The 13,759-nt window shown below is 38.7% G+C and overlaps 1 protein-coding gene across 1 annotated transcript in view; it reads right to left on the bottom strand.

Annotated features, from left to right (window-relative positions):
* Positions 1 to 12,316, bottom strand: part of CCDC192 (coiled-coil domain containing 192) — a 214,532-nt gene extending 202,216 nt beyond the window's left edge. Inside the window, 3 exon segments of the mRNA XM_066383649.1 lie at positions 11,229 to 11,353; positions 11,356 to 11,454; positions 12,094 to 12,316. Coding sequence (XP_066239746.1) covers positions 11,229 to 11,353; positions 11,356 to 11,454; positions 12,094 to 12,316 — 447 coding nt within the window.
* Positions 12,317 to 13,759: the final 1,443 nt, after the last annotated feature.

Here is a 13,759-nt window from a genome sequence, read left to right as displayed (position 1 = left end):
TCTAACACAAACAGCTCAGCTATTGACATAACAATGTGGGGTTATTATTCCCAGCAGCTACTTTCAGTTTAACAAAACAATCAAAACAAATTAAGTCTGTGTTATCCAATCTGCCTGATGAGACTGAGGGCAACAAGGAGCCAGGCTGTGTCCCTGAGAGTCTACATCCACGTGCGTCTCACTCACAGGTCACCCCCATTCTCTTCCAACTTCTCTGCAAGCATCCAAAGAGCAATTCCCAAAGGCGGAGTTACATCTTTTTTTTTTTTTTTTGTATTTTTCTGAAGCTGGAAACCGGGAGGCAGTCAGACAGACTCCCGCATGCGCCCGACAGGGATCCACCCGGTACGCCCACCAGGGGGCGATGCTCTCTACCACTGAGCCAACCGGCCAGGGCCCGGAGTTACATCTTTAGGAAAGGCTAGATTGAATAATTGTCTCGTCCTTTGGAAGGTATTCTCTCTCAAGGAAATTTTGAAGTTTGGGACCACAGCAATTGAAGTGTGCTTTCAAAGTCAGACTGCCTGATTAGATGGTCCCCAAAACACATTTTCCCCTTGCCTTGTCCTTCTCTAATCTAAACATTCAGGTTTCAGAAGATGAGACAGTTGTATGTGAAACTTGAGTTTATCCACAATATTAACTCACAGTAATCCTTGAATTCAACTAATTATATATATATTTTTTATTTTATATATCTAAATATATACATTTAATTTTTTCCCCTTTTTATGTCTCACAACTTTCTTCCTTGTATACACACAAACTTCTTAAAATTTTCACCCTCACAGAAAATGAAATGTCTTCGCACTACATTGCACAAATTAGCACACTTCCCCCAAATTATGCCTGTTGTTTGGAATTTTTTTTTTTTTTGCCATTTGAAAGAGCCAAACAGAGACAAAATGTCATGGGCGTTTGATGAAACAAATTTGCAGACACTCAAATGCTTCAGTTCATAGAGGTCCTTAACGCCTCGATGCCTCTTGGGGAAATTCAGCAAAACATCCTATCAGTAAACAATTTGCTTCAGTGCCACGTTTTCTAAGTTTATTTGCCTGTTGACATTAAAAAAAATAATAATAAAGGAACACATTTGCATGTGAAAATAGGACCTTTTGTTTTTTATACATTTACTCTATTATAGAAGTTAAAAATAAAGAGGTCACCTTACCCAGTTGCTTGCAAAGGATCATTTTCTAAAGGACACTTTCAATTTTTTTGGCCAACCTTATTTTATTTTATTTATTTATTTATTTATTTATTTATTTATTTATTTATTTTATTTGTATTTTTCTGAAGCTGGAAACGGGGAGAGACAGACAGACTCCCGCATGCACCCTACCGGGATCCACCGGGCACGCCCACCAGGGGGCAACACTCTGCCCACCGGGGGTGATGCTCTGCCCCTCCGGGGTGTCGCTCTGCTGTGACCAGAGCCACTCTAGCACCTGGGGCAGTGGCCAAGGAGCCATCCCCAGCGCCCGGGCCATCTTTGCTCCAATGGAGCCTTGGCTGCGGGAGGGGAAGAGAGAGACAGAGAGGAAGGAGAGGGGGAGGGGTGGAGAAGCAGATGGGCGCTTCTCCTGTGTGCCCTGGCCGGGAATCGAACCCGGGACCTCTTGCACGCCAGGCCGACGCTCTACCACTGAGCCAACCGGCCAGGGCGCCAACCTTATTTTAAACTGCTAAGAATTTTTTAATGGTCTCTGTTAGGCTTCTTTTTTTTTTTAGATTTCATTTTTTGATTTTAGAGAGAGAGGTAGGGAGAAAGAGCAGGAAGCATTGGCTCATACTAGTTGTTTCTCATATGTGTCTTGACCAGGCAAGCCCAGGGTTTTGAACTGGCAACCTCAGCATTCCAGGTTGACAACTTATCTATCCATTGCACCACCGCAGGTCATACTAATTAATTCCTTTTTTTATATCTAATTTTATATTGCTATAATTTTGTCCACCAAAACATTTCTGAAGATTCTCCTAGGCACAAATTGTATAATATTTATATAATTTTACTTCCTCAGCCCTTGAAGTTGTTTATGGCATGTGACTTCTTTGACTAAGGAAATACAAGCAGATGTGGTGTGCATAACTTCTGGCGAGCACTGGTTGTGCAGTTGCCCTCCTTCTGTTACGCCTTGTCCAGAACTGCATTCCCAGTCAAAGCTTACATCCAGAGGATCCCTTAGTAACTATGGTGAATAGAGATCCTGTGACTCCCACCTTGGATGGGTATTGTGAAAATACCCATTGTGTAAAAAATAAATTATTTAGATAAATAAAATACTAACATAAGCCATTAGCCAGTTGCAATTAACAACCTTAAAAACTTTAATGATAATCAAATTAAATAAACTTTTGATCTTTCTTGAGAATACATTCCTCACCAATTACGATGATACCATCACTACCACCTTTCTATGCATTGCTTGGCCTGAAATCTCTGTTGAAGTTGTTTCTGTATAGAATATAAGCTGCACTATTTAAATTAGGTAAACTTTGCTGGGTAAGGATTGGGGAAGGAAAGCACAGTATGGGTCAGCCCCTCATTTATTGCAAGATCTCAGCATGGAAGTAGTTATATGAAAGGTTGAATTATGGGTAGAAACTCCAACTAACATTTCATATTCCAACATCTGGGGAGATAACATTACTTATTTAGATAGAACAGTGTTGAATACTATCTAGAGAACTACCAGATGTCCCTAGAAGATTCCATTTCCATACTATTTGTGTTCTTTGTGGGAAAAAGCCAGTTTTTTTTCTGATTGAGTAAATAAACATTATGATACATTATTAAATGAAATAATTTACTTCCTTAAAGTTTGCAAACAAATATTCATTAAATCCCTAATTTATATTAAGAAAGATTTCTCTGAAAGGCTATCAAAGTTACAATTACAGTGTCTATTTATGCCTTCTGTCTTGCCTTCAGTGACAGCATAGTGGCTCTTTTGCGTTTCTTCTGTATTTACACTCACAAAACTTTATTCATTAGGTTAGACTTATTCTGATTTTGTGGTTCTATTAGGTTAGGGTCCCTAGGAAACAGACTGAGATATTTGACTGCAGAGGGCTTACTGGAGATGGCACTTGAGAGCAACACTTATAAAGTAAGAAAAGTAGAAATGCAACAGCAGCCTCAACCAAGTGCATGTGGAGCCCAGTAGCTGGGTTGGGCTTTCAGAATTGTCCTCACTCAAAAGAAGGAAGCCAAGTCTTGTAGCTCTGCGTCAAGCAGTCATTGGATGCAGGTTGATCCTATGAAGAGGATGACTTTGGAACAACTGAGATCCTTCAATAAGGGAACTACCTGGAGACTCAGCTGTTGGTCATAATCAAGCAACACTAACAATGAATAATCAGAAATCAATGAGGAACAGTGTATCACCAACTACTCTTCTGGTAATCCAATAAAGGTATTATGTTAACTGAGAAAAAAAGGTCTAAAAACTAAATAATACAATAGGCTAAATATGAACTGAAAATTGATTGCAATAATTTATATACCTTTGAGAATTAAAAAAAATAAGCACAATAAAAATTTTGATTTTAACCAAAAAAAAAAAAAAAAAAAAAAAGAGAGAGATCTAGCTATAAAACTTCTAGAAGAAAACTTAGGGGAAAATATTTGTACCTTGGGCAAAGATATCTTCGATGAGATATAAATATCATGATCCATGAAAGTATAAATTGATAAATTAGACTTCATCAAAAATAATAACTTCTGCTTTTCTAAAGACACTCTTAAGAAAATGAAGACTGATCACAGATTGGAGAAAATGCTTGCAAAACACATTCAGAAATTTGTATTTAGGATCTAAAGAGCTCTCAAAGCCCAATAATAAGAAACAAACAACATAACTAAAAATGGACCAAAGATTTCAATGGATACCTCAGCAAATAAGATATAAGGATGGCAAATAAGCATAGGCAAGATGTTCAACACCAGTAGTTACTGAGGAAATTCCAATTAAAACCACAATAAGATTCTACTATACCCATTAATATAGCTAAAGTTTAAAAGGCTGGCCTTACCAGGGTTGGAGAGAATGTGAACACATGAAAACTCCCATATACGGCTGGTGATACCATAACTTTGAAAATTTGACAGTTAAAAAAAAATTTACTAAATGTTTACCTGCTGCATGATTTAACCACTTCACTCTTCAGTATTTATCCAAAGGAAAAGAAAGCACATGTCCATACAAAGACCTGTATGTGGATATTTATTTATGCAGCTTTATTTGTAAGAGTCAAAAACCTGAAATAACCTAAATGTCAGTCAATAGATGAAAGAATAAACCAACTGGTACATTAAATACAATGCGATACTACTCAGTGATAAAAATGAATTGTTAATACACACTAAAACATGGATCGATATCAAAATAACTTTGCTAAGTGAAAGCCACTAGAAAGGGTATATACTGTATGACTCGCTTTATGTAAAGTTCAAAGGAAATGCACAATAATATAGAGTGACATGACGCAGATCAGTGCTTCCTGGGCAGTGAGGAGAAGTGGCAGGGAGGGAGAAGTGGGTAAGAGGGATTACAAAGGAGCATGGGAAACTTCTGGGGGTGATGAATAGTTTCATTTTCTTGATTGTGGTGACGGTTTCACAAGTATATACGGGTCAAAACTCATTAACCTGTACACTTTAAATTTGTCAAATACACTTCTGTAAAGCAGAGAATGGGGAGGGAGCAAGGAGGGAAGGAAGGAAGGAAAGAAGGAAGGAAGGAAGAGAGAAAGAAAGAAAAAAGAAAGAAGGAAGGAAGGAAGGAGGGAAGGAAGGAAGGAAGGAAAGAAGGAAGGAAGGAAGGGAGGGAGAGAGGGAGGGAGGGAGGGAGGGAGGGAGGGAGGGAGGGAGGGAAGGAAGGAAGGAAGGAAGGAAGAAAGGAAGGAAGGAAGGAAGGAAGGAAGGAAGGAAGGAAGGAAGGAAAGAAGGAAAGAAGGAAAGAAGGAAAGAAGGAAAAGGAAAGGTCTGAAACAAAAAGTTTTGAGATATTTTTCATCTTTACAAAGGCAAAAATAAATAACTTACTAAAACATCAACAAAACTTTATATTTAAATATATAGAGAAAAACAATTTTATACTGATCTCATTTTAAGTATAAATAGGAAAATCTTCTTTAAATCATTTGAAATGTTCAGTTGAAAGCACAAGTGACACATTAACTGTGATTCATTAATGATTCACATCAGAGTTTGGTCATCAGAGGGAAGGATCTTCTAAAAGCCATTACAGAATATCAGAAATGTTATCACATATATGCTTCCTGAAAAAAATAACACTGCATTATGCCAAGTACAAAAAGAACAGAATTTATAAAATTTGACACGATTTAAAGCATTGCTTGCTTTCTACCCAGTTTATCAAATGTGAAATCTTTTAGCTACTTTGAGGTACTTTTTGTAAATCTGACTTTCTATATGGAGTGCTATAACTTTGACTTACAAATGAAAAATAAAAAAGTGCTGTCATATCTTTGGCACTTAAAATAATGATTTTTACATTGAAGGCATCACTAAATTACAACTTGAAAGCAAATGGTTTAATAATAAGCATTGTTTGGCATGATGAGTGAAGGACTTCGCCCACACTCTCGCATTGGTGAACTCATACCCGCATTCTCACTTTTGAATGTGCCAGTGCACATGACTAATGACATCATATGCTTTACATTGTTCATTCCTATGTGTCACAGTTCTCAGGAATAGTTCAGGGGGAGAAGAAATCCTGAGCCAAATATCCAGTTCAGACCAAGCATCCTTGCAATAGAATTTGTATTTCCTAAACAGCTTCCAATGAGATGATTTATATGCACGAGCTGTTTTCTGTCAGAGGATGTTAAAATGAGGCAAAGGCAACAGTTCAGATAACGTGCTGATCCTTCAACAGGCCCAAAGGAATTAGGTCCAGGTAAAGAGGGACAACCAAGCACCGGAGAGGTGGATATAAATAAAGTAACTTTCACTGTATAGTATCCCATAACATTCCTACTGTATAGTGAACACATATTTGTTGATTACTCAACAGCTGGAATCTCCCCCAACTTCTCTGTGTCTCAATTTCTTAATTTCTAAAGTGTTCATAATAACTAGAAGAAAAGAACCCATATAACAGTGGTGATTCTGTAACCACCTCTGTCTGTCACTGTAAAGATTCTAAGGGACAGCATCTGTCAGTCACCTAGCTCTCAGCATGGAGCTCAGCCCATTTGTTCTATTTCAAACAATACTCACTGGGTGCTGTTTTAATATCAGAGACTTTGTGCCTGGATCACAGAGATGAATGAAGGCCAGTCCTCATTCTAAGAATACGCAGTTTACCAGGGCAGTCCAAAAATTAAAACAGTATTCAGAGAACAATGCTAAAAAGGAAAAGAAGGACCCACGGTCTCCAGATGGTTGTGCCATAAAGGTTGATTGAGCATGTTTCATTCTGCTTGGACAGTCAAGACTTCTTCAGAGCAGAGAACAAATTTCATCCTTCATCTCCATCTTCTCTACCAAAGCTAACTAGCACTACTTCTCAGGGGCATCTGTGATCCACCTGCTATTTTGTTCCTCATGGTATAGAGCAGACTAGGTTCTGCTGACCCTTCTATGAGTTCCAAGAGTTAAAGGGGATTGTGTGGTGAGGAGGCGGCACTAATTGTGGATAGCCTATGGCACTGAGGTCTCTACCTCCTAACCTCCTCCAGCTAAATGTATTCTTTTCTTTTAGAAATGTAAAAGTACAGTAACTAAAGCAGGACCAGCTGCTTCGAGGCTCAAGGCTCCCAACTATGGTAAATGCAAATTGAAAGGAGGTAGATTCTGAACTCCAGGCAGCTAATAGGGCACCTAAGGCAGGAATCCTAAAGGTGGCGATTGGCATCTGGTCCTTTTCAGGGAAAGGGTTTCCTCTAAGGTGCTAACTGGTTAGAGAAAAAAGGCAGTAGACAGAGACTGGAGAACTAAAGTCTCCCATTTCCCAAACTCCAATTTAACTGGTAACCCAAGGTTTCTAACTAGACAGAGATAAATGTTTTCATATAGTACCAGTGAGGGATACTCCTTGGAGCAACAGAATCATAAATAGTTCCACTATTAACCAATGTCATCTCAATACATTTAATTTTAAGATCTCATTATTAGGTTTTCTTTTGCTAACTGAAAAATAAAAGCAATATAAGATTAAACTAGTCATATTTTACTAATCTAAATTGATATATTTATTCTATAAAAGTCCTCCTCTTAAAAATTACTATGGATTTGAGAGGTATGTCCATTTTATCTGGGGCCAGATTAAATGAGCTATCCTTAGTAAAGAGATGCTAACATTTTATGAACAAAATAATTGTTCAGAAGTGAGGTTCTTGATATGCACGTCACTAGATTAGTTGTTCTTGGCTGGTAATGCTGGCGCGGGATGCAGAGCAGAACTGCTAAATTCAAAAAGAAACAAGAGTATTTAAAGTGCAAGGTCCCTTGGCCCACAGGAGAGCCCATTTGAATGCTATAGATTTCCAATAACTATACTCCTGTACTCCTTTACACTTGTAGCTCCTTAACCAAGAATTTTCATATCCCAAACATCTCATTAGAGGTACAAGAATACCTCATCAATTGAATTTTGCTTTATTGAGCTTTGCAACTATTGCATTTTTAACAAAATGAAGGCCTGTGACAATCTTGCATCAAGCAAGTTGATCAGTGTCATTTTTTTTCAACAGCATTTGTGTCTCTGTGTCACATTTTAGTAACCTTCACAATATTTCAAACTTTTCCACCATTATTATATTTTTTATGGTGATCTATGATCAGTGTCCTTTGATGTTACTATTCTAATTTTTTTGAGTTGTTCCGAATTGTGTACATATAAGACAGCAAACTTGGGTAATAAATGTTGTGTGTTCTGACTACTCCGTCAACCCACTGTTCCCCCATCTGTTTGCATTTCCTCCGGCCTTTCTATTCCCTGACACACAACAATATTAAAATTAGGTCAATTAATAAGAATCATATTTCTCTCACTTTAAATCAAAAGCTAGAAATGAGTAACTTGATGAAGAAAACATGTCAAAAGCCGACATACGCCAAAAGCCAGACCTCCTGTGCCAAACAGCCAACTTGTGAAAAGTCGAAATTCCTTAGGGAAATTAAAAGTACTACTTTTATAATATCATATAAAATCATAAGACAGTCAAACAGTCTTATTGCTGCTGAGATGGCAAAAGTTTTTATGGTCTGGACAGCAGATTAAATAAACCACAACTTTCCCTAAACCAACACCTAATCCAGAGCAAGGCCCTAACTCTCTTCAATTCAATGAAGAATGAGAGAGGTGAGGAGGTTGCGTAAGAAAGGTTTAAGGAAAGAAGCCATCTCTACAATATAAAAATGGAGGAGAAGCAGCGAGTGCTGATGTAGAAGCTACAGCAAGTTATCCAGAGATCTAGCCTAGATAAACAAAAGATTTTCAATGCAGACAAACAGTCTAATGTTGGAAGAAGGTGCCGTCTAGGACTTTCATAGCTAGAGAGAAGTCAGTACCTGCCTTCAAAGCTTCAAAGAATAGGCTAACTCTCTTCTTAAAGGATAGTAGAGCTGGGGACTTAAAGTTGAAGCCAAAGTTCATTTATCATTCTAAAAACCTTAAGAATTCTGCTAAATCTACTCTTCCTGTGCTCTGTAAGTGGACAACAAAGCCTGGATGACAGCACATCTGTTTACAGCATAGTTTACTGAACATTTTAAGCCCAGTGTTGAGATCTATAGCTCAGAAGAAAAATTCTTTCAAAATAGTACTTCTCATTGACAGTGCACCTGGTCACCCAAGAGCTCTGATGGAGATGTACAACGAGACTAGTGTTATTTTCATGCCTGCTAACACAACGTCTATTCTGCAGCCCGTGGATCCAGAGTAGTTTTGACTTTCAAGTCTTATTATTTAAGAAATACATTTCATAAGGATACAGCTGCCATGGATAGTGACTCCTCTGATGGAGCTGGGCACAGTACCTTGAACACCTTCTGGAAAGGAGTCACCATTCTAGATGCCATTAAGAACATCCGCGATTCAGGGGAAGAGGTCAAAACCCCAACATTAACAGGAGTGTGGAAGAAGTTGAGGCCAGTCCTCGTGGATGGCTTTGAGGGGATCAACACTTCAGTGGAGGAATAACTGCAAATTTGGTGCAAATAATAAGAGAAGCAGAATTAAAAGTGGAGCCTGATGCTGTGACTGATTTGCTGCGATCTCATGAAAAAAACTGTAGTGGATACAGAGTTGCTTCTTATGACGAGCAAAGAAATTGGTTTCTTGAGGTGGCATCTATTCTTGGTGAAGATGCCGACAAGATTGTTGCAATGACAAAAGATTTAAAAATTATGTAAACTTGGTTGATAAAGCAGCAGCATGGTTTGAAAAGATTGACTCCAAATTTAATGTTTTATGTTAAAATTTTTATGAACTGATTTTAGAGAGACAGAGAGAGGAAGGGAGAGAGAGAGAAAGGGAGAAGAAAGCATTCATGTATTGTTTCACTTAGTTGGGTATTCATCGGTTCCTTCCCATATGCGCCCTGACTGGAGATCAAACTTGTAACCTTGGTGTTCTAGGATGATGCTAACCAACTGAGCTACCCGGTCAGGGCCAGACTGACTCGTTTTGAAAAAGTTTTACTGTGGGTCCAATGTTATCAAATAACATCATATGCTACAGAGAAATCTTTCATGAAAAGAAGTGTCAACTGATGTATCATACTTGATTGTTGTCTTATTTAAAGAAAATGCCACAGCTGCACCCCCCCCAATTTCAGCATCCACAACCCTTATCAGTCAGCAGCTACCAACATCCAGGCAAGGTCCTCCCCCAGCAAAAAATATTAAGCTCACCAAAAGCTTAGATAATGTTTAGCATTTTTAGCAATAATATTTTTTTTTCAATTAGGATATGTACTATTTTTAGACACAGTGCTGTTGCACACCTCCAGGGGTCCCCAAACTTTTTACACAGGAGACCAGTTCACTGTCCCTCAGACCGTTGGAGGGCCGCCACATACAGTGCTCCTCTCACTGACCACCAATGAAAGAGGTGCCCCTTCTGGAAGTGCGGGGGGGGGGGGGGGCGGCTGGATAAATGGCCTCAGGGGGCCACATGTGGCCCGCGGGCCGTAGTTTGGGGACGCCTGTATAGTGTAGCATAAACAATATATAAACAGTGCACTGGGAAACCGAAAAATCCATGACTCACTTTACTATCGTGGTGGTCTGGAACCGAAACTGCAGTATGTCTAAGGTGTGCCTGTAGGCTATTAAAGCCTCATGATCCTTATTCTATGGGTGAAAATAGGCTCAGAGAGTCTGATTAGCTTGGCTGTTGTGACACAGTGTGGAGGTGGCAAATACAGGCCTACTTCCTAGTCCGACAGTCATTCTTTTATATCACACTGCCTCCACTTTAGAGCTGAAAGGATTGTTTCAGAAATGTCTGTGGGTGAGTCCAGGTGATCCTTACTAAAACTGAATCCAGGGAGTACAAATATACAGTTGTGTTTTGTTTTGTTTTTTCAAAAAAATTTTATAACTTACACAAAAGTAACAGAACGAGTATAATGAGCCCCAATATAGTGATCACTTAGCTTCAACATTTAATCAACAACCTACACAGTTGTTCCATAAGACCTAAGGAGGGACCAGATGGGGAGCAGGTAGACAGGACCTAGCTGTCCCAGGGCCTAGCAGAGCTCATGGAGGAGAGAAGACTTCAGAGGTCAGAGCTTCGGTGTGTCATCATCTGACTTGAAAGAACATGAATTGGAAATATCTGGAACAGACTGTAATTTAAACTCAAGTCTAAATAAACCAAATAATATGATTTACTCCATCTGTATCATGTCTGAATTCCAAGATAGCCTCATATACAAGACAAGACTGTGAAGTAACCCAGGGTGTCTGTGATATAACAGGGCCATCGGGAGCAAATAAAAATAGGAAAGGCCACACCACACTCTACCTAACTTCCCTGATGCCCAGTGACATCCCTTAGTTGGTACTCTGCCCACTTTACCTCGTTTTACCTGAGAAAGAACAGTCCATGTTTTAGTTTTTAAAATCTTAGTAAAATGTGAATACGAAACATATTAGGAAAATCTTAACATTAAGGAAGTTGGTTTCATTAACTTTAATATTTTTTTTCCAAAAGGTAATGTATACAAACTTTATTTCTTACTGACATTTTGTTTCTTTGTTGTATATCTGACTCTGAACTTCCAGATGTGATGCTGAAATAAAGTGAGAGTTTCAATCCCAACATTTTCTTTCAGGAGCTTACACACTCGCACACACACATACACGCCCCACATCAGATAGATTTTTATAGTGTAACAGTGAAGATGAATCTCCTAAAGTATTTCCTCCAAATGTCCATTTCTGAACATTTCCAAAGGAAATAAAGACTGTGGAATGTAAACTTTACTCAAAGAAGATAAAATAGCCTTTAAAGGTTCTCTTGAGAATAAGCAGTCCAAACAATACAATCTGTTCTGTAAATCTGCAAAATCTCTTATTTCCACTAAAAAAAGAAGAAGTAGAGGGAGGGGAAGTATATCACCCTATGAGAGAGCAGACTTGGGGAAGCCTTTGTCTCTTACACTATTTCTTAATCAATTTCTCTCTCTCTCTCTCTCTCTCCTAAATCATTTGCAATAGTTTCCAAACATGCTATTTTTTTTTTTTATTTTTTTTTGCATCTCAAACCCTCTCAAACTGTTAAGTTCCTGCTTGATTACTAACAACCCCTTTGTAGCAAAACTATATGCTCTCACTGTCTCCAATTTCTTTCCTCCTAATTTTTGTTGAAGCTGCTCCATTCAGATTGTCAGAAGTAACAATCTGCAGACAACGCACTTACTGAATGCACCAGTGATCTCCACATCCCTTTATCCAATGGTCATTAGTCACAACCCACCTTATCCTTGAGCTTTTGGCGTGACTCATCATGCCTTCCTTGAAATATACTGCTCACAAAAATTAGGGGATATTTCAAAATTAATACGAAGCTATACAATATCTCCTAATTGTTGTGAGCAGTTTACTTTCTGCACTTGGCTCCAGGACATCCTGAAGTCCCAGGTTTCTTTCCTGTGCCACCTGCTGCTCCTCAGTCTCCTTTGATGGTCCTGTCCCAACTCCCTGAGCGCTCAGCTTTGGCGGGCTCCAGGGCTTCCTCTCTTCTCCAGCCACATTCACTCCCTTGGTGAGCTCATTCAACCTCTGGGATTTCAATACCGTCGATATGCTTATCCCTCCCGAATACATATTTCTAGCCTGGATTTCTACTTTGAAATCCAGATTCACTCATGTAGTTGCTTTCTTGACAGCTCATATCTTATTTTTGAGACAAGAATGGGTATCTTAATTTCCACGTTTCCAAAACCTCACTCCTGATTCCTACTCCCGGGTCTTCTCTACTTGCAGTCTTCCCCAACGCAGTTGATGACATCATTGCTCAGGGTAAAACCTTGACATCCTGTTTTTGTCTCAGAACCCACATCCAATCATCAGGAAATTCTTGGTTCTACCATCAAAATATGCCCAGTATCTGAGCACTCTTGCCACCTTCATGTGAACACCCCAGTTCAAGCCTCAAGCTGCCATCAGCTCTTGCCTGGATTATGTCATTAACCTCCTAAATGTTTCTCTCTGCTTCCACCTTTGCCCCCATATCCTGTTTTCAGTACCTCAACCACAAGAAAAACCATTTCACTCCTCTACTCAAAACCCTCAAATGAGGGACCTCTCGTCACTCAAAATAAGATGCAAAGTCCCTAAAATGACCTACAAGGTTGTACAGATGTCTCTGCCATTCACCCTTCCCATCCACGTAGAGCTCCACCCAGTCCCTCCTGACCCTTCTCTCACAGCTCCGTCATTTCCCCTCTGAATTCATGTAACATCCCCCTTCTCAATCCTGCCTCTCCAAGCCACGCTGGCTTTCTCTTCAGCCACCTCATAGAGACTCCTATCTCAAGTTCCTCTGCCAGGAACCCTTAACACCTGTCCACTTGGTTCTTTCTCACCTCCTTCCTGTCTTTGCTTAAATATCACTTTCTCAGTGAAAACTGCCACATGCACCTCTTTGAAAAACTCTCCACATGCCTATCCATCCTCATCACCTTGTTTATTTTTCTCTGAAGCAGTGGTCCCCAACCCCCGGGGCTGCAGACTGGTACCAGTCTGTGGGCCATTTGGTACCGGTCCACAGAGAAAGAATAAATAATTTACATTATTTCCATTTTATTTATATTTATGTCTGAACGATGTTTTATTTTTAAAAAATGACCAGATTCCCTCTGTTACATCCATCTAAGACTCACTCTTGACACTTGTCTCGGTCACATGATACATTTATTCATCTCACCCTAAAGGCCAGTTAGTGAAAATCTTTTCTGACATTAAACCGGTCCAAGGCCCAAAAAAGGTTAGGGACCACTGCTCTAAAGTACTTACAACTTTCTTACATGCTATATAATTTGCTTGTTTTATATATATATATACATTACAAAAATTATATTATATAAATATTTATATATAATATAATAAATATATATTTTAAAATATATTATAAATATTTAAAAATATATTATAAAAATAAATTAATTAAAAGTAACAATATAATAATAAAAATTATATATATAATCACAAAAATTAGGGGATATTTTATCACTTCATATTCATTTTGAAATATCCTCTAATTTTCAT

The sequence above is a fragment of the Saccopteryx leptura genome, chromosome 4 (genome assembly GCF_036850995.1).
Source record: "Saccopteryx leptura isolate mSacLep1 chromosome 4, mSacLep1_pri_phased_curated, whole genome shotgun sequence".
NCBI classification, from domain to species: domain Eukaryota; kingdom Metazoa; phylum Chordata; class Mammalia; order Chiroptera; family Emballonuridae; genus Saccopteryx; species Saccopteryx leptura.
Note: the sequence above shows the minus strand (reverse complement) of the source record. Positions and strands in the feature narration are given on the sequence as shown.